Source organism: Monodelphis domestica, chromosome 5 (assembly GCF_027887165.1).
Source record: "Monodelphis domestica isolate mMonDom1 chromosome 5, mMonDom1.pri, whole genome shotgun sequence".
NCBI classification, from domain to species: domain Eukaryota; kingdom Metazoa; phylum Chordata; class Mammalia; order Didelphimorphia; family Didelphidae; genus Monodelphis; species Monodelphis domestica.
In genome coordinates this window covers 141,426,168-141,451,127 of record NC_077231.1, presented here as the reverse complement: position 1 = coordinate 141,451,127, position 24,960 = coordinate 141,426,168, and the positions used below count along the sequence as shown (strand labels likewise).

The window sequence follows — 24,960 nt, the reverse complement described above, 5'->3', positions numbered from 1 at the left end:
AATTTAATTTATGTAATGTAATTTAAAAGAAATTTATTTCAGGGATAGTTCCAAGAGGAAGTGTGGTGTGGTGTAACAACCATTAAGATCAGAGAGGCAGGTTTAGAATACTAGGTGGTCTGCTATATGTGCTGTTAAGCAGGTCTTTTAACTTTAATTTAGCCTCAATTTTGATAGATGAACTCTGAGGTCTCATAAACAATAAGCTGTATAAGTCTAGGTTGGGGAGATGAGCCTAGATAATTCTTTTGAAAAAGAATTGAGGATTTTAGTGGAAAGAAAGCTCAGTGTAAGTCATCAGTCAAAGTTAAACAAAAAAAATTGTATCATTTTAGGCTGTTTAAGGGAAACATAGTATCCTTGTTGAAAGCTCCATTCTACTTTCACTTGGTCAGTTAGTTTCTCCAGCCTTTAATTAAATGCCTGCTCCATTCCAGACAGGCACTTTGCTAAGTATTAGAAATAAAGTAGGTAAAACCAGCCCCTTTCCTCAACAGACATTTTAATGGAGGAGACAAATATGTAAACTAATATGTGTGTGTGTACATATCTATATCTATATCTATATATCTATATATCTATATCTATATCTATATATGTATGTAAGGATGTGTCTAGAGTCTTAGTTTCTTTAACAGTTAAATGAATATAAAAAGCAAACTACCTCCCAGGACTGTTGTGAGAATTCAATGAGATAAATTTTGTTATATCTTTCCAGAGAGCCCTCCCACATTAAAAATAATATTTCTTAAGAGTTATCCTAAAGGAAAAAAATCAGCATAATTTTTTAATCCATCAAACCATCTGAAATTATTGCAGTGTGCAATTCTTGTGAACCATTTAGTCTTGCAAAGGAGTGGGCTAGAAACAATGCATACCCTTTTTTTTTTTGAGCTTGTGCATTATAATTTTGCAACATTTAAATTTGGAATTTGTAAGATAGGTATTCTGAAATTACTAACTAAACTGTGTACAGTTCTTGATAAATAGTAAGTAGGTGCTTAATACATGCTTGTTCCATTACCCTATTTCAGTGTTGGCAAACCTTTTAGAGACAGAGTGCTGGGCCCTCACTCCTACCCCTCAGGTGGAGTGCTGTGCCCCTCCACCTAGAGGAGGGAGAAAGCATTCTCATTGGGCTGCTGGGCAGAGGGGTGGGTGATATGAAAAGATGCTATCAGCCACAGTGAGGAGGGGGAAGGGAGCAGCTCTGCCTGAGTCCCTCTGCCTTTCTAGTAATGAACTTTGGGGAAATGAGGGAAAGGCAGTGTGCATACTCACAGAATACTCTGTGTGCCATCTTTGGCACTTGTGCCATAGGTTTGCCATCACTGCCCTATTCTATCCTATATTGGGTTCTGGGTCCAGTATCTTAGGATGGAGATTGATAAGCTTGAATTTATCTGGAGGATGACTACCCAGATGGTAATGGCACTGGAGACCATACCATAACAATGTCTAGAATTGGACAGTCTTTGGAGGTACATTGAAGATTTTCAAATAGAGGTTTGATTATCTTGTTCTAAAAGGAATTCTTGTTTTTTGGATTAAAGTTGGACAAGATGTCCACTTAGGGTCTTTTCATCAATGTGATGCTGTATATGGTGGGGAGCCATTCCTCTTGCCTTCTTGTGTAAGAGAAATGATAGAGGCCTTTATTTTCCTCTTTTTTTTCAACACTTACCCTGAATTCTTAGCTCTTATCAAGTCTCAGCTCTGGTAAAGCCTTCCCTGATCCACCTAATCCTTTGTACTTTCTTCATCTTATTTTGTATTTGTGTATGTATTGAATTCTGCAGAAAAATGTAAATTCTTTGAGGGTAGAGATTATTCTTTTTTTATCTTTTTATTCTAGTGCCCAACACATTATGTACATAGTAGGAGCTTAATATGTTTAATTGAAATGAGAAATTATGGAGAGGAGCAAGTTTGAAGACAGTTTCTTACACATTGAATTTGAGGTACTAGCAGAATGTCTAAATATAGCTTCCCAGCAGGCAGGATTTATGTATATTGAAGGGTAAAGCTAGAGTTATACATTTTGAGATCAGCTTCATACAGGCAATGAAATCATGGGCATGGGTAATATTACTTTGCCAGAGGTATTCAGAAAAAAACCCAACACATTTTTATGGAGAATAATAAAGGGTAACTATAGGAATTATTCATCTAGAACAAATTTAGAGGGACCTAGAGAATTTGCCTAACCTTTTGGTATAATGGAGTAGGAACATATAAAAACCATCTCCCTGAAGAAGGGAAAACAAGAAATAGATAATAAGATAGTATTTCAACCATGTATCAGTGTTGAGGGAAAGTCATTTTCTCCTTCTCTCTTTCCCAGTATTTGAGATGGAAAGATAATGATGTAAAAAGGAGAGGAATAAATAAAACCAGGATTTGAATATTATAAAGACATTAGCCTTGGAAAGGGGAGACTTCTTATTCTGAATCAGGGAAGAATGTGAGTCAGATATTTAGTACCTAGTATGATGAATTAATCCCCCCCTCCAAAAAAAAATTAACCACCAGTATTTCTGTTTTGTAGAATGGTTTTAAGTGCCATTGCATGTCAGAGTCTCATCAGAGACAGCTCCTTCTGGCTTCTGAAGATCCTCAGCAATTTATGGATTACTTTTCAGAGTGAGTATCTCAAAGATATCTGTGGTTACTAGACATTAATTAAACAGTTAAGTGATTGCATGGATAGTGTCAGGAAGGCCCAAGTTTAAATTCAGCCTCAAATACAAGCAGTGTGACTTTCTGGGTAAGTCATTTAACCCTCTTGGCTTCAGTTTCCTCATCTGTAGAATGAACTGGAGAAATAAATGACAAACCTCTTCAGTAGCTTTGCCAAGAAAACCCCAAATGGAGTTAATCACAACAACATTCAATTGAACTTTCAAAAAAAAAGTTTTCATTTATTTTTTAAAAAACATCACTGTTTTCCCTTAGTATTCCTTCTTCCCCCAGTGAGTCATTCCATGTAACAATATTTCTTATAATTTATCTCAAAGAAAAAAAAATCAACATAACTGAGTAATCCATCAAAAAAATCTGAAATTATTGCAATCCGCAAGACTTTTCATCCACTTACTTCTTCAAAGGCATGGGCTGTGATGTTATTTGGTTCTTGCCAAATAGTTCTTTCTCTTGTCTAGCTCTTCCTTCATCAAAAAAAGGTTATGTCAGACTAGCCTTATTTCCCTTTTTGGCAGGGTTATTTGATTAGTCGGTCAGAGGATGGCTAGAGTGAATTTATCTAGATTTTAGTAAGAGTTTTGGTAATGTTTCTTAGGCTATTGTTTTTTTAACTTAAATTTATTCATTTTTATCCTGAAAGTTCAGAGCAAATGAATGATTATTTTCATAAACATAGTAAAACAGAAAAAAAAATTGTGCATGAAATTTTGACTTTATAACTCATTTCACTTGTGTTGTTGTTTTTTTTTCCCCTGGCTCTAATATTCTTTTCTTTGCATTAAAAAAACAAACCGCTTAGTGCTCTTTTCTCTTTCCTTCCTTCCATCTAGTCCCTACCCACTTATCTCACTAAACTCAGTCAATAAATATTTATCAAGGACCTACTTAGTGTTAAACAAAGTACTAAGTGCTGAAATGTAAACAATGGTAAAAGACAGCCCTTGTCCTTAAGGAGCTCACAGTCTAATGAGGGTGACAACAATAACAATAACAGTGTGTATTGTAAAGGTTAAAATTATGGTTGAGATTGAATGTAATAATTATTTTGGTCGCCAAGGATTTTATTTATAAAATCCTAATGAAACACCCAAGTCAGCTGGAAATTTATGGTGTTAATTGATATGGTGGAGGAGATTAAGAAGAAGGAAGAAGGAAGGGGCTAGTACTGGGCGGGAAGATTAGGAGCTCTAGAAAGTAAGGTTTTGAGTGTGAAGGAGGAAAGAATCAGCCTGACCTCCAGAGGGCCTCAGCTAAGATGCCTGAACCTGAATCAGCTCAAGGGCAAAACTGACCACCAAACCCAGACAAATAAATGCCACCTCTCCAAGATGTCGGACTGCCTAACATGCTGCCAGCCAGAGTTGCCTCTCCAGGGAAAGAGAAAAGAGAGGAAGTGATGTGTCTTATATAGACGGTTTTACGTCACTTTCCCGTGTCTCATCTCTACCAATGATAGCTTAGCTTGACTTAGGACAGCCCAGGGGTCTGTCTGCTTTTTCTGCACATGTCTGTTGAAGGCCATTTCCTCAGATAATTAAATCTTGAGTTTGGTGCAGACCTTCCTAATCTTGTTAGACTAAGGAGGGTGAAGAAATGCAGGATTCTCAATACCTGATTCTGTTAGTCCTAGTATCTCTATTATTATTGATTAGGAAATAGCTAAATCAGATCTTCTAAAGTACGGTCTGATTACGGTGGAATAGTTTTAAAATTCACAGTATACATATATATTTATATACACATACATAAATACAAACAAACAAGCTATATGCAGGATATATAGGAAATAATTAACAGAGGGAAGACCCTAGAATTAGAAGAGTTTGGGAAAGACTTCTTGAGATTAGATTTTATTTGGAACTTCAAGGAAGCCAGGGAAGGCAGTAGGTGAAGTTGAGGATAGAGAATCTTTCAGGAATGGGAAACAGCCTAAAAAGAAATGAAGAAAAAACAACAAGAACTCTTATTACAAATATATATAGTCAAGCAAAAGAAATTTCCACAATGACCGTTTCTGAAAATATATTTTTTATTCTGCATCTTGTATCTATGATAGCATATTTCCTTACTGGTCTTCTAAAATAATGTTTGGTCATTACATTGATCAGCATTTTATGATATTCATGTGAACATAGTGTAGACTAGACCCATTGGATTCAAAACTAGTAGGATGGCCAGATTTGTAAGAGCAGTTGTTAATGATTCAAAGCCAATGTAGTATGAGGTCTATTGCAGAATACCCAATGGATCTCTACTTAGAACTATGCTGTTTAACATTTTTATTAAGGATATGATAATAAATAGCAGCGATGATATATTCATCAAATTTGCAAATTATACAAATAACAGATTAATAGAAGACAGTCAGGATCCAAAAAGTTCTTTTGACTGTTGATTACTTTCTTCTCTCTAAGTTTTCTGGGCACTATTCTCTCCTGATACTCCTACTTGTCTGACTGCTTTTTCTCAATGATCTTTGCTATATGTTCATCTAGATCATGTTTGCTAACCTTGGATGTCTCTCAGGCTTCCGTCCTGCGCCCTCTTCTTCCTCTATATTACTTCACTTGGATCAGTTCTCACGGATTTAATTATCATTTATGTTGCTGATTCTCAAATCTACCTGTCCTGCCTCTCTCTTTACCTCCAATCTTGCATCTCCAGTTTCCTTTCAGATATCTCAAACTAAATGTCCAGTAGACATTTTAAACTAAATATGTCCAGAACAGAACTCATCCCCCTTGTAAGGGTTAAAAATTAAAGAGTTGGACTAAATTTATAAGGGTGTTGTCACCAGAAATTATTACTCAAGTCAGAATGACTTTGTAGCAATTTATTTATAAAATAGAGGGAAAGAGTGAAAGTAAGGAAGTGAGAGAGAGTAGATATTTACTCTGGCCTGGTATGAACCAGAGAGGGCTTCAGAGGCCACAGCAAAGAGGGCCCAAAGGTAAATTAAACAAGGGTTTTAGCCATGAGGCCTCCTCCAAGATGAGGGGCCTCTCCAGAGGCTAGTACCTCCAGAAAAGCCAGGAAAGGGAGTCACCCTTTTCACTCACCCACATAGTAGATCTTTTTTTTTTTTTAAACCCTTACCTTCCATCTTGGAGTCAATATTGTGTATGGGTTCCAAGGCAGAAGAGTGGTAAGGGCTAGGCAATGGGGATCAAGTGACTTGCCCAGGGTCACACAGCTGGGAAGTATCTGAAGCCAGATTTGAACCTAGGACCTCCCGTCTCTAGGCCTGGCTCTCAATCCACTGAGCCACCCAACTGTCCCCCTCACATAGTAGTTCTAAGGGAAAATCAAACAACAATCTGAGGTCCCAAGCCAGAGCTTCTTCAAGGTCAAGTTCCAAGGTGAAAGAGCTGGTCACAGGAAATTCTTGCCACTTTAAAGACCCTTCCTTTCCTCACTTCCTGTGCCTTCCTTCCACTTTACATGGACCAATTGAAGCCATAGCTTTGCTTAGGACTGCCTAGGAGGCAGTCAGTGGGTTTCTGATTTGTTACCCACTATAGCAGACCTCCCCATACTTAAGGATAAGTGGAGTGTATACACTTTTGGTGATTAAATCTAAAAATGGGTAGGGGAGAGTTAATCCTATCTTCGCACTCTTCCTCCCATTTCCTCAATTTTTCCCCTACTCCTACCTTCCCTATTAATATAGAGGAATACAACTTCCCAATCCTTTAGACTCAGAACCTAGAAGACAAGGATTCCCGACTATCTCACCCTTCCCCACTTCACCATGTCCTTTTTGTTGCCAAGGCCCATCAATTTGTTTTTTTTCCAGCACCTCTTGAATATGCATTCTTCTTTCCTCTGACCCTGCAGCCAATCTGTGCAGGCCCTGATCACCTCACACTTGGGCTATTGCAGTAACCTGGCGATCTATATGCCTGCCTCAAGTCTTTCCCCATGACAATCTATCCTATATCTACTGAAGTGATTTTCCTAAAGCCCAGGTAAACTATGTCATTATCCTACTCAATAAAGCCCAGTGACTCCTAGTGGCCTCTTGGAAAAAATACAAAATACTTTTATTGACATTCAAAGCCCTTCATAATATAGCCCCCTCCTACCTTTTCAGTCTTCCATCTTAATCTGTGACACATCCTCTTTGATCCAGTGACACTGGCCTCTTGGCTGTTCCATGAACAAGACACCTCATCTCTTGACTTTGGGCATTCTCTCTGGTTATCCCTCATGCCTGGAGTTCTCTTCTTCCTCACCTCTGCTTACTGACCTCTGGTTTTTTAAAAGTCCCAATTAAAATCTCACTTTGTACAGGAAGTTTTTCACCCCTCTTAATCCTGGTGCCCTCCCTCTGCTAATTATTTTCTATTTATGCCAATATAGCTTGTTTCTATTTATATGTATCTTGTCTCTTTCATTAGACTATAAACCTTCAGGTTTTTTCAGTAGTTTTGTGTACCACCCTGGCATTGCTACTTAAGAAGGATCTTAATAAACTGGAGGTTGTCTGGAGAGATCATTTCATATGGGAGCCACATAAAGGAATTGGACATATCTAGTGTAGAAAAAAGAAGGTTTGGGAGAGTAGTGTGGAAAGGAGAAGGAGAGAAGACAGTTCTCTTAAAATATCTGAAGAGCTGTTAATGTGGAGTAGGGATTAGATTAGATTTGTTTTGTTTGGCTCCAGAAGCATAAGAATCCGAAGCAATAGGTGGAAGTGCTTAAGAATCCAATTTAAGCTGATGTCAGAAAATAACAATTTAGAACTGTATAAAAGTGGAAGGGTTTTCTTGAGAACTTATAGGTCTTTCTTATAGGTCTTCAAGCATTAAATGTAAAATAATTTGTTGGGTATCTTAGAATGGATATCACTTTGTATAAAGTTGGGGCTCTAGATAGTCACTAAGATCCCTTCCAAATCTCAAATTTCTGTCTTTAGTAACCCTCTTAAAGTATTCATGTAATTCAGATATTGGTCTTTTATATAGTCCAAAAACTTATAGCCTTTCTCATTTCTTTTCTTTTCTTTTTTTTAACCTTTACTTTTTGCTGTAGTAATAACTGAAAGACCGGAGGACAAGGGCTTAGAAAATGGAGTTAAGTGAAGTTAAGTTAAAAAATCAAATTTTAGGGGGCAGCTGGGTGGCTCAGTGGATTGAGAACTAGGCCTAGAGATAGGGGGTCTTAGGTTCAAATATGACCTTAGACACTTCCTAGCTGTGTGACCCTGGCTAAGTCACTTAACCCCCATTTCTTAGCCCTTACCACTCTTCTGCCTTGGAACTAAAAATGATATTGATTCTAAGGAGGAATGTAAGGGTTTTAAAAAAAAAATTAAGTTTTAATTGTGGGCTTAAGGATGCTGTCAAAACTGAGACTTATTCATTGGCTAAGCAAGATAGATTAGATTTTGGTAGGACCTTGAGATGGGATTGAAAAATTTCTACATTTTATTGAATTTTTTTCTTCTCTCTGTCTCATTTCCCCCATCCCTCTGCCAAGATATATTATGACCTTCCAAGTCAGAGCCCTGTTACTAATTTACCACTTCACCTTAAATATTTTATGTGGTCTTACCCCCAAATTACACTCTCTTATGATCTCTACTTAAATTCTATAATTTGACCACTACAGTACATTTATTACTATTGATATATTTAAAATATAATGTTTTATAGTAGTATCCGATATTTTAATGGAATTTGTTTAATTTTTTTATTTTCAATTTCAGGAAGACATTTTTAATATGGATCTTGCCAAAATTATCTAAATATTTTCCTTTATTTTTTCCCAAGGGAGTTTCGAAATGATTTTTTAGAACTGCTTAGAAGACGATTTGGTAAGCAACTTATGTTATTCAAGTTACCTTCTAATTGTAATTTTATAATCTTTCCCCCATTTAACTTCTCTGTATTTGTTTTTAGGCACAAAGAGAGTCCATAACAACATTGTATATAATGAGTATATCAGTCATCGAGAGCATATCCATATGAATGCTACCCAGTGGGAAACTCTGACTGATTTTACCAAGTGGTTAGGCAGAGAAGGTAACTTTTAAAGATTAAAAAGTATAATTGTTGTATGTCTTTCTTAGAAAGGACAACTGGTATAATTAACTTGTATATTTCTGAAATTAACATAAATGGGGCAAGAAAAGAACTGAAGAAAGTTTTAAAAGAAAGTGGGTCTATAATGGAACAAAATTATCTGATGAAGTACTCTTTAAAGGGCATTTAAAAATAAATTCCCTCTTAGAATTTATTACCACCTTTTCTGTCTAATTCTTCTGTTATTTCTTCTTGCTCAAACACCTTTAGCCTTATCCCACCTTTGTGGGTTTTATTTTTGCTTTCTCCTTTTTACATTAAATCTTTGAAGGATCAGAATATGATTTTCTTGAGAGCAAGGGCTGTCTTTTGCATTTGTATCCCCAGTGCTTTGCACATGGTGAGGGCCTCATAAATGCGTTATTTATTTATCATTTAGGGCAAGATTGAAAATGAGAATTCTCATGTTTTTTCATTCATTGGATTCATAGACTTTTAGAGGTAGAAGAACCTAAGAATTAGGGTCTAAACTTTTTATTGTCCAGATTTGGAAACAGACCCAGAGAGCTGAAGTTACTTTTTCAATGCCACATAGCTAGTTGACTACAGAGGTGAAACTCGAACCTAGGCTTTTTAATTCCTGGGTCAGTATTCATTTTATATCTTACTTGAGTCAGTGGTTACTTAAAGAACATTTCACCCACTCTCTAGTTCACTATATTCACCAATTATCTGCTCCAAAGCAAATGTCAAGGCAATAAGCATGTGATCTGAGGAGTGACAAAAGGTTAACTTTGACCTGGGGAACAAGGTCATACTGCTCAGACCTCTGTTCCTAGCTCATGTGACTTGCCATTCATGATAGAATATTTATAAAGAGCTGAGCATTGCCCAGCTCCTAGTAGACACTATATAAATGCTTATTCTTTTCTTTTCCTTTCTCCTCCTCTTTGCCCTTGGCCATTCATATTTTGGAAACAATAATGCAAGAGTCTTAAAACCTCTGTAGCTTTCTATAAAATGGCAGGATGTTGTAGAGGACAGAGCTCTGTACCTAAAGTGGCTTGTTGTAAGGAAAGTGCTTTGTAAATGTAAGTTGCTCTTGTCATTATTACTCCAATATTTCAAGAATCTGTGATTTCAACTATGTGGGTTCTCCCTTTAGTGGAACATCTTTCAATTTCTCCAAGGGTTAGTTGACAATTATCTTGAGTTGTTGTAGCCATAATGTTCATTGGTGGCCAATTCTCTGGGATGAGCTTCTCTGAAGATAGAGAAACTTCTCTTTGTGGGGAAATTTAGGTCTGAAAAGTCTTACTCAGAGAAGAGCATGTTAGACCTGCCAGAAATTATTCTTTATTAGTTTTAACTTTTAGAGAATTGAGAGCTGCCTCTTTGCTACAGTGAGGCATTAGAGTTGAATTTTGTGGGATTATCATTTTATATTAATAATAATTAAATATATGCCTCATGTTCTACCTCTTAACTATCTAAGTGAGTTCATGTTGCAGCAGTCCTCCCTCTTGGATTGCATCTTCAAGGGCAAGTATTTTTTCATATTTGTATTTTCAGTTCCTAACATAATCCTTATATTAGGCATTTAAAAAAATATTTGTTGAATGGAATTAATAATCAATTTTCATCACTATTTATATTTGAATTTAATGTCTGAGTTTAATTATATATTTGTGGATTTATTTTTTTAAGGTTTATGCAAAGTAGATGAAACACCTAAAGGTTGGTATATTCAGTACATTGACAGAGACCCAGAAACTATCCGTCGACAACAAGAACAGGAGAAAAAAAAGAAGCAAGACCTTGATGATGAAGAAAAAACTGCCAAGTTTATTGAAGAACAAGTGAGAAGAGGTTTAGAAGGAAAAGAACAGGTAAGAAAATACTTTTCTCAAAAGACAAAGGGGATTATTTCCCATTTACTTTTTGACAGGGAAACTTCCTTTGTAAACTTTACATTTGAATAAATTAATTTTCACACATTAAAATGTCATCATAATTTTCATTTCAGTACTACATTAGGATTCTTTGTCCATTGATTCCTGTTTATTTTTTTTCTTGGTTGGTTCTAGTTCTGCTTATTTCATAAAAGGGCTTTCTAAATTTCTTTATATTCCTTTTGTGTAATTAGAAATTAATTTTTAATCTACACTTTTGCTTATCTATTTTAATTGCATCATATTTCTTTGTTACATTAATGTAACCAGTTTATAGAACTTATGGGCCTAAGTCCCTTCTCCCCCCTTTCCCCTGTCAGCCCCACCTTTCCCTGTACAATGGCTGAATCTTGACTCAAAGGCTCATGTACATTTCTACTTAAATGTTGTTAGTTAGGGCTGAATTAAAGGTTAATTAATGCTGCTTCTTTCTTTTAAAACATTAGACCAAGAAAAACTCAGATTCCCTAAGACATTATAGAGTAACTTCTGAAACTTCAGAGTCTTTTATATTAAAAGGTTTGTTTTTTTTAATGTTATTGTGATCCTATAATTTCTGAAGGTAATTATTGTTTTATTTATTTAATTTAGAACATTACTTAATCTAAGACTAGGTGGTTCAGTTGATAGAGTGCTGGGTCTGGAGTCAGGAAGACTCCTCTGCTTTTTTTTTTAAAACCCTTACCTTCCATCTTGGAATCAATGTTCCAAGGCAGAAGAGTGGTAAGGGCTAGGCAATGGGGGTTAAGGGACTTGCCCAGGGTCACACAGCTGGGAAGTGTCTGAGGCCAGATTTGGTCCTGGGACTTCCCATCTCTAGGCCTGACTCTCAATCCACTGAGTTACCCAGCTACACCCAAGACTCCCCTTCTTGAGATAAGAGCTGACTTTAGACTCTTCTTAACTTAGTAACCCTGGGCAAGTCTTATAGCCTTGTCTGCCTTAGTTTTCTCATCTATAAAGTGAACCGGAGAAGAAAATGGCCCACTCCAGTATCTTTTGCAAGAAAACTCCAAATGGAATCTGGAAGAGTAGGATATGACTGAACAACAACAATAAAATTATTTAAACTATAGACCAGTCCCTATAAGGGTTGTTTAGAAGAGCTGATTTTATTAAAAAACATTGGTTCATTCAGTGATAATGTAGAATGTTAGCTGAAAAACATTTACAATAAAGAAGTTAAAAATACTTTTTATTGTTTAGAATCTTAATTTAAGATTTACTCTTAGTATTAATGAGCTACTCTATGATGGTATTAAAGTGTGATTCATATCTGTGATTTCATTGATGTGTGTAGGGAGCTCTTGAGGAGGAAACTCCTGCTTTGTAGATTAGCAACTGCTGGGCTGCCTCAGCACCATTGAGGCATTAGGTGACTTGCCAAGGGTCATACAGCCTGGATGTATCAGAGGTAGGACTTATATCAGGTTAACTTGAGTCATCTCTACTATGTTACACTGCCTTTGATATTAGAATAAAAGACTAATCTGAGGTAGTTTCATATTTTGAATAAATCTAATGATGAACCTAAATCTTAGATCTTAACTTTTCTTTCCAGGAATGTCCAGTTTTCACTGAATTAAGCAGGGAAAATGATGAAGAAAAAGGTAGGGTTTTTTTTTTTTTAACATAGAAGCTTTGAATTCTTATTAGATGAGTTTGTTGATAGAAGTATTTTAGTTCTTAATTTTAAAAATTTAATTTGTTTGAAATTTGTTTAAAAAAATCCATTTATGGTCACTTGCTTGAAGCATATTTTGATTTTGTTTTCTTTTTGTGGGTGGTCCCTAGTTGCATTTAATTTGAATAAAGGAGCAAGTACTTCAGGAACTTCTTCCAAACCAGGGTGAGTAACATTTACAATTATTTAACTAAGAATATAGAAAATTTTTGTAAAATATGTATAGGGGAAAAGGTTCTTATTCATTAGTAATTTATGTTGTTCTCAGTAGTTGAAAAAGCTCTTTATCTACATTATCTCATTTGACTTTCACAACAGTTCTGCTAAAGGGAAAGATGTTTTAAATTAACTTTAATTTAGCTTAGCATATATTTTCTTCTTTTATAATTGGGACTTAAGTTTTTTTATCCTTAAATTTGGGGAGTTGAACTCGATAAACTCTGAGGTCCTTTCTGGTTCTCTATAGCTGCTTTAGTGCTTGTTTATAATGTTTTCAGAAGAAGATTTAAAAAAAAATTATTTAATTAATTTAGAATATTTTTCTATGGTTACAAGATTCATGTTCTTTCCCTGTCTTTCCCCAACCCCCCTCCCATACCTGACGCACGATTCCTCTGGGGTTTTACACATGTCATTGATCAAGACCCATTTCTATAGCATTGATATTTGCACTAAGGTGATCATTTAGAGTCTATATTCCCAATCATATCCCCATTAACCCTTGTGATCAAGCAGTTGTTTTCTGTGTTTCTATTCCCACAGTTCTTTGTCTGAATGTGGATAGTATTCTTCAGAATAAGATATTTTGATGGACTATACTGCACTTGTTTTTTAATTTCCAGGGATAAGGTTTATCTAGTTCAGTCTAATGATTTAGATTGTTAAATCACAAAGGCTATATATAGGTTTCCCATTTTGGTGCCTTGTAATATAAATTAATATCATTAGCTTAGATAAATAGAATTTCAGGATCAAGAGGAATGGTATTAATTTTCATTGAAATTTTACATGTCTATATTTGATTTTAATTCTCATTATTATTTTTTGTTAGATTTTGTGAATCCTTTACTTCTTTCAAGGTTGAACTTTATCCTCTGAGATAGGACACCTCTAGTTGTTAGTGTCTGCCTTCTCTTGAAACAAGTTTTTTTAATTTGTTTATATGTTGAGTCCCTCAGGAAGAATATAAGTCCTTGATGATAGGGTTAATTGTTATTTTTTCCCCTGTTGTTATAATCTGGGCAACTTTATTTGTAATTTGTTGAAATAGTATGTTCAAGCCTTTTTAAAAAACTTTTAAATTTTTTTTCAATTACACAAAGAAACAATTTTTAACAATTCATTTTGCGATTCAGATTCTCTCCTTCCCTCTTTTTCTTCTCTTCTCCAAGGTACTAATAAATGGTCTGAGAGAGGTTACCAGTGCTGTCATACAGTATATATTTCCATATTTCTCATGCCATGAAAGAAGACACATCACATATACAATATAAAACTCAAAGGAAATAAAGTTTGGCTGTGGATAGCACTTTTTTTTTTTATCATGAGCCCCTTGAAGTTAATAATAGCTTAGTCTTTCACAGTTAATCATCATACAATATTTGTTACTATATACAGTGTCCTCCTGGTTCTGCTCACTTCACTTTGCATTAGTTCATATAAGTCTTTCCGGCTTTTCTGAACTGATCCTTTTTGTCATTTCTTATGGTGCAATTGTATTTCATTACAAACATATACCAAAACTTGTTTATCCATTCCCTAATAGATGGACACACCCTCAGTTCACAGTTTGTACTTAACAAAGAGAGCTGCTGAAATATTTTTGTGCAAGTAGATCCCTTCTCCCTTTCTTGGATTTCTTTGCAATATAGACCTGATAGTGGTATTGCTGGGTAGTTTTATGACCCTTTGGAGCCCAGCAATTCTTAAATTAATCTCTCCTTGAACTATTTTCCAGGATGGTTGTTTTTGATATTACATATCTGATATTTTCCAGTCTTTTGATTTTGTTCTTATATTTTTGCTGTCTCACAGAATCATTGATTTCTCTTTGATTAGTTCTAGTTTTTAGAAAGTCTCTTTATTTGGGTAAAGTTTACCACTTTCTCTGTTAAGTTATTTATTCTCCTTCCAGTTCTTTCCTGAATAGTTTTTATTTCATTTTTTATTTCTTCTATGTATTCATGTAGTTCTTGTGGAAAATCCATTTTTTCCTTTTGAGTCTTTGCTTGAAATTGTTATGACATCATTATTCTGGGTTGGATTTTGGGGTATCTGTAGATCTGTGTTTTTTTTTTTTTTAAATCTTGGTTAGTGTCTTCTTTGATTTACACATATCTCCAGCTTGTAAGGGTGGAAATGTGAGGGGTTTGTAAGGTTGGACTGGATTATTTAAGAATAGGGTTGCCAGGAATTTAATTAATTCCAAAGAGATTTATTTTAACAATTTAATTATAAAATATAGAAAGAGTAAAAGTGAGAAAAATCAGAGAGAGAATAGGGTAAGATATCTAGCCTACACACTAAGAAAGTAACCCAGGCAGGGTTAATTAGCCCTTAGCTGGAGGGGCCTCAGTCTTGAGCCAAGGACCTGGGGATGCAGGAAGCCTCTCTCAAGGGGGTAGGTCTCTTCTGAGGCTAGTCCCTTCAGAAAAGCCAGGAAAGGAGTCAACTTTTTTCACTCACCTCACATTGTAGTTTTAAGGAAAGTAGAAGCAGTCTGAGATCCTCAGTCAGCTCCTCCAAAGTCAAGTCAAAGATGAAAGACCAAAGAGCCTTTTTTTTCAGAGAGGAAGTTCTTGGCTTTTTTAAAGACAATTTCTTTTTGTCACTTCCTGTGACTTTCCTCCACTTTATGTGTACCAATTACAGCTAAAACTTTGCTTAGGACTCACCAGTGTGATTTTTAAATTTCCTCCATCTTGCTTGGTCTAGCACCCAAGAATGTGCACACCCACACTACATAGGCACGTGCTAGCTAATGACAAATTAGAAACAACTAACTGCTCCCCCTGGGCTGTCCTAAGCCAAGCTTGAGCCACCATTGGCACTTGTGAGACGCAGGAAGTGAGGTAGAGAACAGCCTCTGGAGTTCGCTTACTTCCTGTGGAGAGGGCTAGACGCCAGTTCGATCCTGGAGCTCGAGCTGGGAGGAGGCCTGCAGACAGCTTTCCTTCAGATCAGTCACGTGAGTGATAAGGACTGACTCCCTTCTCTGCCTTGTCTCTCCAAGGCCTCAATTCCTGCTTTGGCTCAATCTGAGGCAGGGTGGTCCCGAGTTGAACTCTTTCCTTCTCTCCCTCTCTCTCTCCCCTAATAATCTCTCTTTCCTGTTGTAATTAAATTACCATAAAACTCCATTCTGACTTGAGTGTTTCATTTAAGAAATTAAATCCTTGGAGATGAAATAATTATTATAATCAGTCTTTAACATTAAATTTGAATCTAACACCAGGGGGCAGTCAGTCAATTCTGATTCGTCACCCACTATCACACATGTGGATCACAGACTCCCCCACTCAAGCATAAGTGGGGTGTCTAAGGTTTTGGTGATTAAATCTAAAAATGGGCAGGGCAGAGTTAATTTAATCTTCACAATCAGGGGAGAGTTAATTTAATTTTCACAATGGGAGGAAGAGTTAATTAAATCTTCACAAGCTTTAGTTTCTGATCTGCCGTTTTGTGCCAGGGTCAACCAAGTATCAGTTCCAAGGCAGAAGAACAGTAAGGTCTAGGCAATTGGAGTTAAGTGACTTGTTCAGGGTCCCACAGTCAGGAAGTGTCTGAAGGCAGATTTGAACCCAGGGCTTTCCTATCTCTAGACTAGGTTCTCTAACTACTGAGCTAGTTAGCTACTCTTTTCTTTATTTGTATCCTGAGTCCCATGGGTTCTTATATGTACTTCTGTCTCTGGGAATTGTCTAGAATTAGAGTGCTTGTAAGTTTTAGGTGTTTTCATGGATCTGTGATGTTCAGCAAGCTAGAGCTTCAGGGCCCTACATGGTGTCTCAGGGCAGAATATTATAAATCATGGGGTTCTTGGGCTTAGGTTGTCCCAGTTCAAGTACTTATGCTTCCATACTGATCACTGCTATTCCATTTTCCTTCCAGTTTATGTTGTGGGATTCTGACCATTCTGTGGCTTTCTCATAGCAATGCTTCACTTTTGCTGCCTTTAAATATATAGCCCAATAGGCTATCCATGTCTTTAGCCTGCATTTGGTCACTCTGCATTTGGTCATATTCTTTACTCATGCTGGCACTGTCTGTTTCATCTTCTTTCTTCTTTATTACCCCCATGGTCTTCTGGCTGATTTTTTTTGGGGGGGGCTATCATTTTGGAGAGGATGGAATAAAAACACTGTAGTTTTTCATTTGATTTCTTTATCAATATTTGGTTTGGTGCTATTTCTTATTTTTGATGGGGTAGATGTGAGGGAGCTGGGCTGCCTTTTTTTCTTCAAGCAGCCAGTTTCACCAGTAAGCTATTAATGATTTGATTTGTACTTGAAAGGAGGAACCTAGTAGGGTGATATATTTTTAATCACATGCTACTTAACGTTTTTATTGAAGACTTGGATAAAGACAAAAATAGTATACTTCTCAAATTTCTAGATAACACAAAGTGTGGAAGAATAGTCTAAGGTTGGGTGACAGACCTTGATCTTTTTTGAGGTCCAAAGAAATCTCAGGAGTCTAAAGCATTGATATCAAACCCAAATAGAACTGGAGCCACTGAACTGTACATAAGGATCCCTGAAAGCTGAATGTTGAATCAGAAAACTATCTAATAACATTGTCTGTTTTCTATTGTATTTTTATTTATTTGTTAAATGTTACCCAATTGCATTTTAATCTGGTGCAGGCCTGAGTGTTACAGCTGCATATTTGGCACCTCTAGTCTAAAGTGTGGGGCAGAATCTAAAGAGATGAAATTTAATAGAGATAAATATAAAAATACATATATTAATTCAAGAAATCATCTTCATAAGTATAAGATGAAGGTAGAATGTCTAGATAGTAATTCATCTGGAAAAGATCTTGCTTGGCACTTCAGTGGATTATAAATCAGCAGTATGAGATGGTAACCTTAAGGTTACCATGAGAGATAAACCTCTCTTAAATTTAATTTAGGACTAGGGAAACAATAACCTTGTTTTATTTTGTCCTGGTTAGATCTAGATGCCACATTTTAGAAATAACATTGATAAGCTGTAAAGGATCCAAAGGACAACTAAGGTGGTGAAAAACCTCAAGATCATACCATAAGAGGATCTCTGGAAGGAATTAGAGTTGTTTAAACTGGAAAAAAGATTTATTGGGGACATGATAGTTGGCTTCAAGAATCTGAAAGGCTATTGTGTGGATGAGGGATCAGACTTGTTCTACTTGAACCCCAAAATGAATAAGATTATTAGATGGAAGTTGCAGTAATGTCAGTTTTTGACTGGACCTATGGAAGAATTTCCTAACAATTAAAGCTTCCCAAAAGTGGAATGAATTGCCTCATGAAGGAGAACCCATTGCTTTTTTCTTTTCAATTCTTCAAGGAAAGGCTGAGTGACTACTTGGATTCTTATTTAGGTATGGGTTGGACTAGATATCCTGTGTGTTTTTCCAAAATTGGTATAGCTGAGGGCAGCTCGTGGATTGAGAGCCAGGCCTAGAGACGGGAGGTCCTAGGTTCAAATCTGGCTTCAGATACTTCCCAGCTGTGTGACCCTGGGCAAGTCACTTGACCCCCATTGCCTAGCTCTTACCACTCTTCTGCCTTGGAGCCAATACACAGTATTGACTCCAAGATGGAAGGTAAGGGTTTTTTAGTTAATAACAACAACAACAACAACAAAAAACCCAAAATTGGTAATGCTGGTAAGCCCTCCTACAGTAATAGTGACAGAACCTTGTGAATTTCTTTCTAAATTTATTATCCTTTAAAACACAGTACTTACTTTGTTCTCTTGATTGATTTTAATTCTTATAAATCAAAAATACCATAAACTATAATAATTTTTTTCTTAATCTTTCTTTATTGTAAAACATTCATGTGCATAAAGTAATTATTAGGTCAGTCAACAAGCTATGTATTAGGTATTGTGCCAACTGCTGGAGTTTCAAAAAAGGGCAAAAGACAGTTCCTTCTCAAGAAATTTACAGTTAACTGAGCTGGTCTTTGTTTTGATAGTTCTCTGGGTCCTAGCGCTTTGACTGCAGCATCAGTGAAACGGAAAGAATCATCCCACAGCTTATCTCAGTCAAAAGAAAAGAAGAAGAAGAAATCTGCCCTTGATGAGATCATGGAGGTAGAGAGAGGGTATTTTTAAAAATATTAATTGACTTTTAAATGGAGGATGATGGGACTAATTTTATACTTCAAAGCTAATTTAAAATCTAAGGAGAGCCTAGTGAATATTGTAGGATATTATATAAGTCTATCTTGGACTGGCCAAGTTTATGCATGATATTGTATGAGAAGTGATTGTTACCTGTAACTATCTTAAGTTATCTAATTAGAAAACCAAAATAAATTCCATACTTTCCTCCCTGGAGAGTTGTCATTAAAAATCACCATATATTTGAGGAGACAATTAGAAAGGAATTATCAATGAAAGCTTTATATCTGGAGGGTTAAGCCAGAACAGTTGTTTTCCCCCTTAGTCTCAGTTAGTTAGATATCCAAATGAAATATTTTAAATTTGTTGGTCAATCTTGTAATGATGATTCTTCAGTTAAAATGGTTTCTATAGTTGAAAGAAGTTGACTAACAAGGGCCAATTTGTGGCTTTAAAGCTAATTGGGACTTTATATATATTCTGGTGGAAATCTCTCTCCAAACCCCAGACCTAAGCTTTACACAGCCTATAAAGGGAGGCAAGAGATCAGTGATAAGGCGAAAACTGGACACTTTTGTTGTTAAAATAGTTAAAACAGTTGCTATGGCTTTTCCTCTCCCTGACCAAACAAACTTTCTACTTTGTTTCTAGCCATCAAAAGATTGACACAAATTATTTTTGAGGTCATTGAATGTTAGTTATCACTTCTGCTCTATATGCTACTGTGTTATACCTGCCATTGTGTTTCAGGGGTGTGCTATTGCTGTTTTTATCGATGGACTTAAAAATTTAATTTTTTATAAAATTAATTTAGGTAGTGCTGATAAAGTAAAGTACTTTATCTGTTGCTTTTTTCCATTGTTCAGTCTCCCCTGATGCTGAAAATTCAGTGTATAGGACAGACTATAAAAGCAACAGACTAAGTACCTGCTTAAATGGCATGCCCTCCAGATTAATTTATTTCAATTGTAACCTTGAATATCTTGATTACCTTTCATTCATATGAAAAGCTGGAGGCTCTAGAATTAGGTTTTAATTGAAAACATAGTATTCTCATTTATTCTCAAGGAAAGCTAGAATTTTTTTTAAAAAAGGGTTAACTTTAAGTAGCTAAGAATATGAAACATGTAAGTATGTGACCATAATAAAACTTGAGTTCTGCCATTTATTTATATATATATATATATATATATATATATATATATATATATATATATATATATATATTTATTTATTACCCACTTTGGTTGTTTGTATTTTTTATTTCTCTCTTCCACTGGCTTGATTACCATATTAAAATAATTTCAAATACCATTGGCTTTTTGAGCTTAAATTTGCTCTTATTTGATCCTAGAGTATAATCCCTACTCTTAATTTATGTAAACATCATTTCTGGTCTCTAATAGTGGGAAAGATGAACAAGCTAGTTTTGTCTGCTGCTCAAGGTGGTTGTAATCTTTAAAACTGAATGAATGAGAGAGGAGGGCACCTAGGTGGCTCAGTGGATAGAGAGCCAGACTTAGAGATAAGAGGTTTTGGGTTCAAATATAGTCACAGATACTTCCTAGCAGTATGACCCTGGGCAAATCATTTAATCCTCATTGCCTAGCCCTTGTTACTCCTTTGTTTTAGAATTAATACTAAGACAGAAGGTGAGTTTAAAAAAAAAAGTGAACAAGATAGAGCAGCTAGGTGGCACAGTGGGTAGAGCACCAGACCTTGGAGTTGTGAGGATCTGGGCACAAATCGGTCCTCAAAAGCCACTTCCTAGCTTTGTGACTCTGGGTAAGCCACTTAGCCCTGTTTGTTAGCTCTTTCCCTTCTGTCTTAAAGTAAGGCTTAAAAAAAAAAGCAAATGAGAAATTTTAGGGATCCAATGAACATTTGTTTTTTAATAGTTTAATAGTCCATAGCTTTCATTCAGCTAGGCAACAAGCATTGAAGTGCATGCTGTGTACCAGGCATTGTACACTGCCTGAGGATATAGAGAAAGACCAAATCAGATCTTGCTGTTAAGGAATTCACATTCTAGGAGGGGAGACAACATGTAAAATAGCTAGGCACATATAAGATGAATTCAGAGTAGATAAAAGACAATTTTAAGATGAAAAAGCATTGACAATTGAAGGAGCCCTATGCAGGCCTCTTGTAGAAGGTAGAATTTGAGCTAAGTTGAGCTGAGAAGGAAACTAAGGGAACTAACAGGCAGAGATGATAAGGGAGAGCACTCCAGGGTAGGGATACAGCCAAAGCAAAGGCCCTGAGAAGGGAGATAGGGTTCTTTGTGAGAAATAGCAAGGAATCCAGGGTAACTGCATAGAGCCTGTGGAAAGAAGTAATGTATAAGGAGACTATAAAGTTCAAAAGGGCTGACGTTGGAGATGAGTCAGGGGAAGAAATTCTTATCCTGGATTTTTTAGTCATGAAATATCCTGGGTCTTTGATGTTTCACCTTCTTAACTATCATTTTCTCCATTGTTTTCCTTCCCCTTCTTTTCCCTCATCTCTATCTTTTGGAATACAGTACTTTTCCTAGAATTTTCTGTGATTTTTTTTTTATTATTATGAACGAGGCAAATTACTAAACAACATTTCTGATTACAAAGAAGGCCAGAAAGAGATTTATATGTAAATATATGAATCTTTATAGTTTTTATTTTTTCATGGTATCTTCTTGATAGTTAAAAAATGATAATTACAACTTATTAAGGATTACAGAGGAACAATATTATGAAAAACTTATTTATCTTGTAGCTTGAAGAACAAAAGAAAAAAAGTGCTCGAACAGATTATTGGCTGCACCCTGTAAGTACTATGATTAGTAGTTTTTAAGGTCCAATTTTATCTTTATGTAAAAATTTTCTCTTGTTTTACCGCAGATATTTTAATTTGTTTAATCTAAATAGAGATTTTCTTTAGTGAAGTCTCTAAAATATATTTTATTATTTTCATGTAAGATTTGCTTCTTTAGTTAATGACTTCAGATCTTCCAGTTAGGATGCAATATATTTCAGAGATTCTTTTTTTCAGAGAAGTGCCATATCTAGCAATACATAGTTTAAATTGAAGATTGTAAATATCCTTTTGTATGCATGAATGTATTTTCTACCTTTTTCTAAAAGTATAAGGACTAGCCAGGTTTTTATATCTGAGATTGAAGATAGTTTTAAACTAAAAACTGTTAAAATGCTCTTGAATTATAGAAGAAATCTGATTTGAATCTGACAGACCAAGGAAAAAAGCATTTGTATTTATTTATTGAGGCGTCTATTCTGAACTTACTAAGCTGGAAAGTTTTCACAAAATTCTTAATCTTCTAAGCACTCTTAATCTTCTAAGGAGGCAAATCTTAGAAGAAAGAAATGTGCCAATTACACAATGAAAGTATTTAAACTAGGAGTTGGGAAGTCTGATCCTAAAGGTATGTTGTATCTCTCCCTTTCTTTGAAAATCAATTGCATCTTTATTTTTACTCTTATGTCTTCATTTTTTACCTCTGTAAAATAGAGATAATTCCCACTTAGTGGTGGCAACAAGGATTAATTCAGAAAGAAATGCTTCCTGTTATCACATAAGAAATTAATGCATTTTGTAAAACCATTCTAGCTAGCTCTACCTGATTAATTTAGGAATGTAAAAATTAAATCATCTTAATCTATCTAATTTGTGAGTTGAAGTTTAAGGTCTTGTAAATCTTTTAAAGGCAATAATAGCTGACTGTATGTGAGAGTGAGGGTTTATTTTTCCTTTTTCTCTTACAGGAGCAAAGAGATTTTTCTTCCCCACCTAGCCAGTGGAGAATGTTATTGCACCCTGTAGGAGGAAAGAATCAACCTAATTCTTTTAGAAATACTTTTTTCCCCCTTAGGATAAGTGGTTTTTGAAATTTGGTAGGTTTTATGTTTTTTTTAAGAGATTTTTGTCACCCAGAATTTTGCAAGATGAAAAACATAATGGGATTAAAACTAGAATCAGTGAGATGAGTTTCATAGGTTTATAGATTTACTGTTGAAAGGGACCTAAAAGGTCATATAGTCCAACCTATTCATTTGATAGATTAAGAAAATGAAGCTTAGAAAGTTTCAATGATTTACTTCGGGATAACCAAGAAATATGTGGCAGAGACAGTTTGAATCTTTGATCTAGTGTTAAATTTATGGTTGGACTGAATATATTTAATTGGTCACCAGGGATTTAATTACTAAATCCCCAAAATGAATTACTAAAGTCAGCCTTTACACTCACCATGTGACAGTTCAATCAGCAGATTCTTTATCAGCCTCAACTCCAGTAGAACTGCTTCTTACAGGAGGTTCCACTCCAAAAGTCTCCATGCCAAGTGTATCTCTTCACTCCAAGTGTCTCTGTGTATCTCTGTTTCCACTTTTAAAGACCTTTTTCTCTTGTGTCACTTCCCCTAAATTTTTATGTCTATCAATCACAGCCGATGCTCCACTCCAGGACTGCCCACTTTTTCACACGTGGGTCACAGACTTCCCACTCGATGTATGAAATGGGTGTTTACACCTTTTTGTGGTTAAAATCCAAAATAGGTAGATCCCCATACTCAACTTTTAAGTACTGTGCTAACATTTTTGGGGATTAAAATCTAAAAATAGACCTGGAATTACAATTTAATCTTTATAATCAAGGAAGAGCTAAGTACTTTCATTGTTAAAATCAGGGGAGAGCCAAATCCAATCTTCACAATAGCACTCTTCTATCCCTATCTTCTGCTATGCCACGAAATTCTAATGCTAGTCAGTGATTTTTAGCTTAGAAAATGTAGTTTTCTGATGTGCTGGTTCTTTTTATTTTATTTTATTTTATTTTTTATTTAATTTATCTTTTTTATTTAATAATTGTTATTCCAAGATTATGACATCTAGTATCAATTTACCCACAACTTCATCTGGCTTATGTATACACTCCTCAGCTTTTTCAACTAGGGACTGTTTTCTGTTGACCTACTTGCTTTCCCCTACTCACTCCATACCAACCTCCTAAACTTTTTTAAATGCAATATTTAGCATGTTTTAATGTGGGACTGACAGGTAGCTATTCTCTTTTTAAAGATAAACACTTGAAATAACAAATACAAATTTATTTCTATTGAATATAGCAATAAATAAAGCAATTTGAATTTTCATTGCTAACCTTTGGACAGGTTATCAAAATCAGGAAGACAGAAGAGAAGAAATAAGCCTATCTCCTATTTATGTGAAATATTTAATTATAATTTTTTTCTACCTCTTGATAAGTGAAAGTAAAAGAAAGATGACAAAAGTTAATCTGAAAATTCCTAGTGAATCAAAAATTCATTCATATAATGAGAAACTTTTGAAATAAGTTGACTTTATATTTGAGCTTCAAGACTTGCTTCTTTTTTTCTAGGAGTCTTTGCTAATCCCTATATCTGTCAAAAGTGAACCCTAGTTTATCTTATTTTAAAAATTTCTTAAATTTTAATTGGAAATACCAAAACTTTACATTTTTCCTATATATAGTCTTTTTTTTGTGTGTGTATTAGAATATTTGAGTATGTTTGACTAAATTTATATATATTTTTAAAAGAAGGACACCAACACAATAATAGACTATACATAGAGGATGTGAGTTAATGGAGTAAAGGTTTTGAGGTGTTAAGATACTTTCATTATGGAGCCTGGTCTTTCAATCTTGACTTTTCTTTGATAATGATGATATGAACAAGAAATAAGAGATTTTTAAGGGAATATTGTGCCTGTGATTAGGCAGCAGGGGCTGGGTTGGAAATCAATGCTTTCTTATTTACTGTAACATAGTAGTAACAGTAGATTTAGGAAAATCTCTTCCATGAATATTAAAGCAAAGGAACAAAATAGAAAGGATGATTCAATCCTTTTTTTAATTTAATTTTTGTTTTTGTTTTAAGGAAATTATTGTCAAAATTATAACCAAAAAACTTGGAGAGAAATATCATAAGAAAAAAGGAGTTGTCCAGGTAAGCCTATAAAGCTGTTATGAAGCCAGAATATTTGGAGAAATTGGGTAAATTGTTTGCTTCTGCAGCAGAGTACCAGTATTTTGAATTTGAATTAAATTTAATTATTTAGTGCTGCTTTAGGGGGCCAGAATCCTGTTTGAATCCTTAAAGAGCAAGAAATATTTTTTTGTCTGTGGCAATTTTTTCCATTTCCTACATCACTTCACATTTAGCTGTTTGCCAAATGCTTTCAATTTTACTTGCATAATAGGTCTCAAAGCCATTCTCTGCTTTCAGT

At 35.2% G+C, this 24,960-nt stretch overlaps 1 protein-coding gene across 1 annotated transcript in view; it reads left to right on the top strand.

Moving 5' to 3' along the window:
• KIN (Kin17 DNA and RNA binding protein) overlaps positions 1-24,960 on the top strand; it is a 43,286-nt gene that overhangs the window by 1,341 nt on the left and 16,985 nt on the right. The window contains exons 2-10 of the mRNA XM_001363041.5: positions 2,549-2,643; positions 8,478-8,521; positions 8,607-8,729; positions 10,437-10,618; positions 12,243-12,291; positions 12,476-12,530; positions 18,550-18,667; positions 21,452-21,502; positions 24,612-24,680. Of these exons, the coding sequence (XP_001363078.1) occupies positions 2,549-2,643; positions 8,478-8,521; positions 8,607-8,729; positions 10,437-10,618; positions 12,243-12,291; positions 12,476-12,530; positions 18,550-18,667; positions 21,452-21,502; positions 24,612-24,680 (786 nt within the window). The remainder of the gene's footprint in view (positions 1-2,548; positions 2,644-8,477; positions 8,522-8,606; positions 8,730-10,436; positions 10,619-12,242; positions 12,292-12,475; positions 12,531-18,549; positions 18,668-21,451; positions 21,503-24,611; positions 24,681-24,960) is intronic.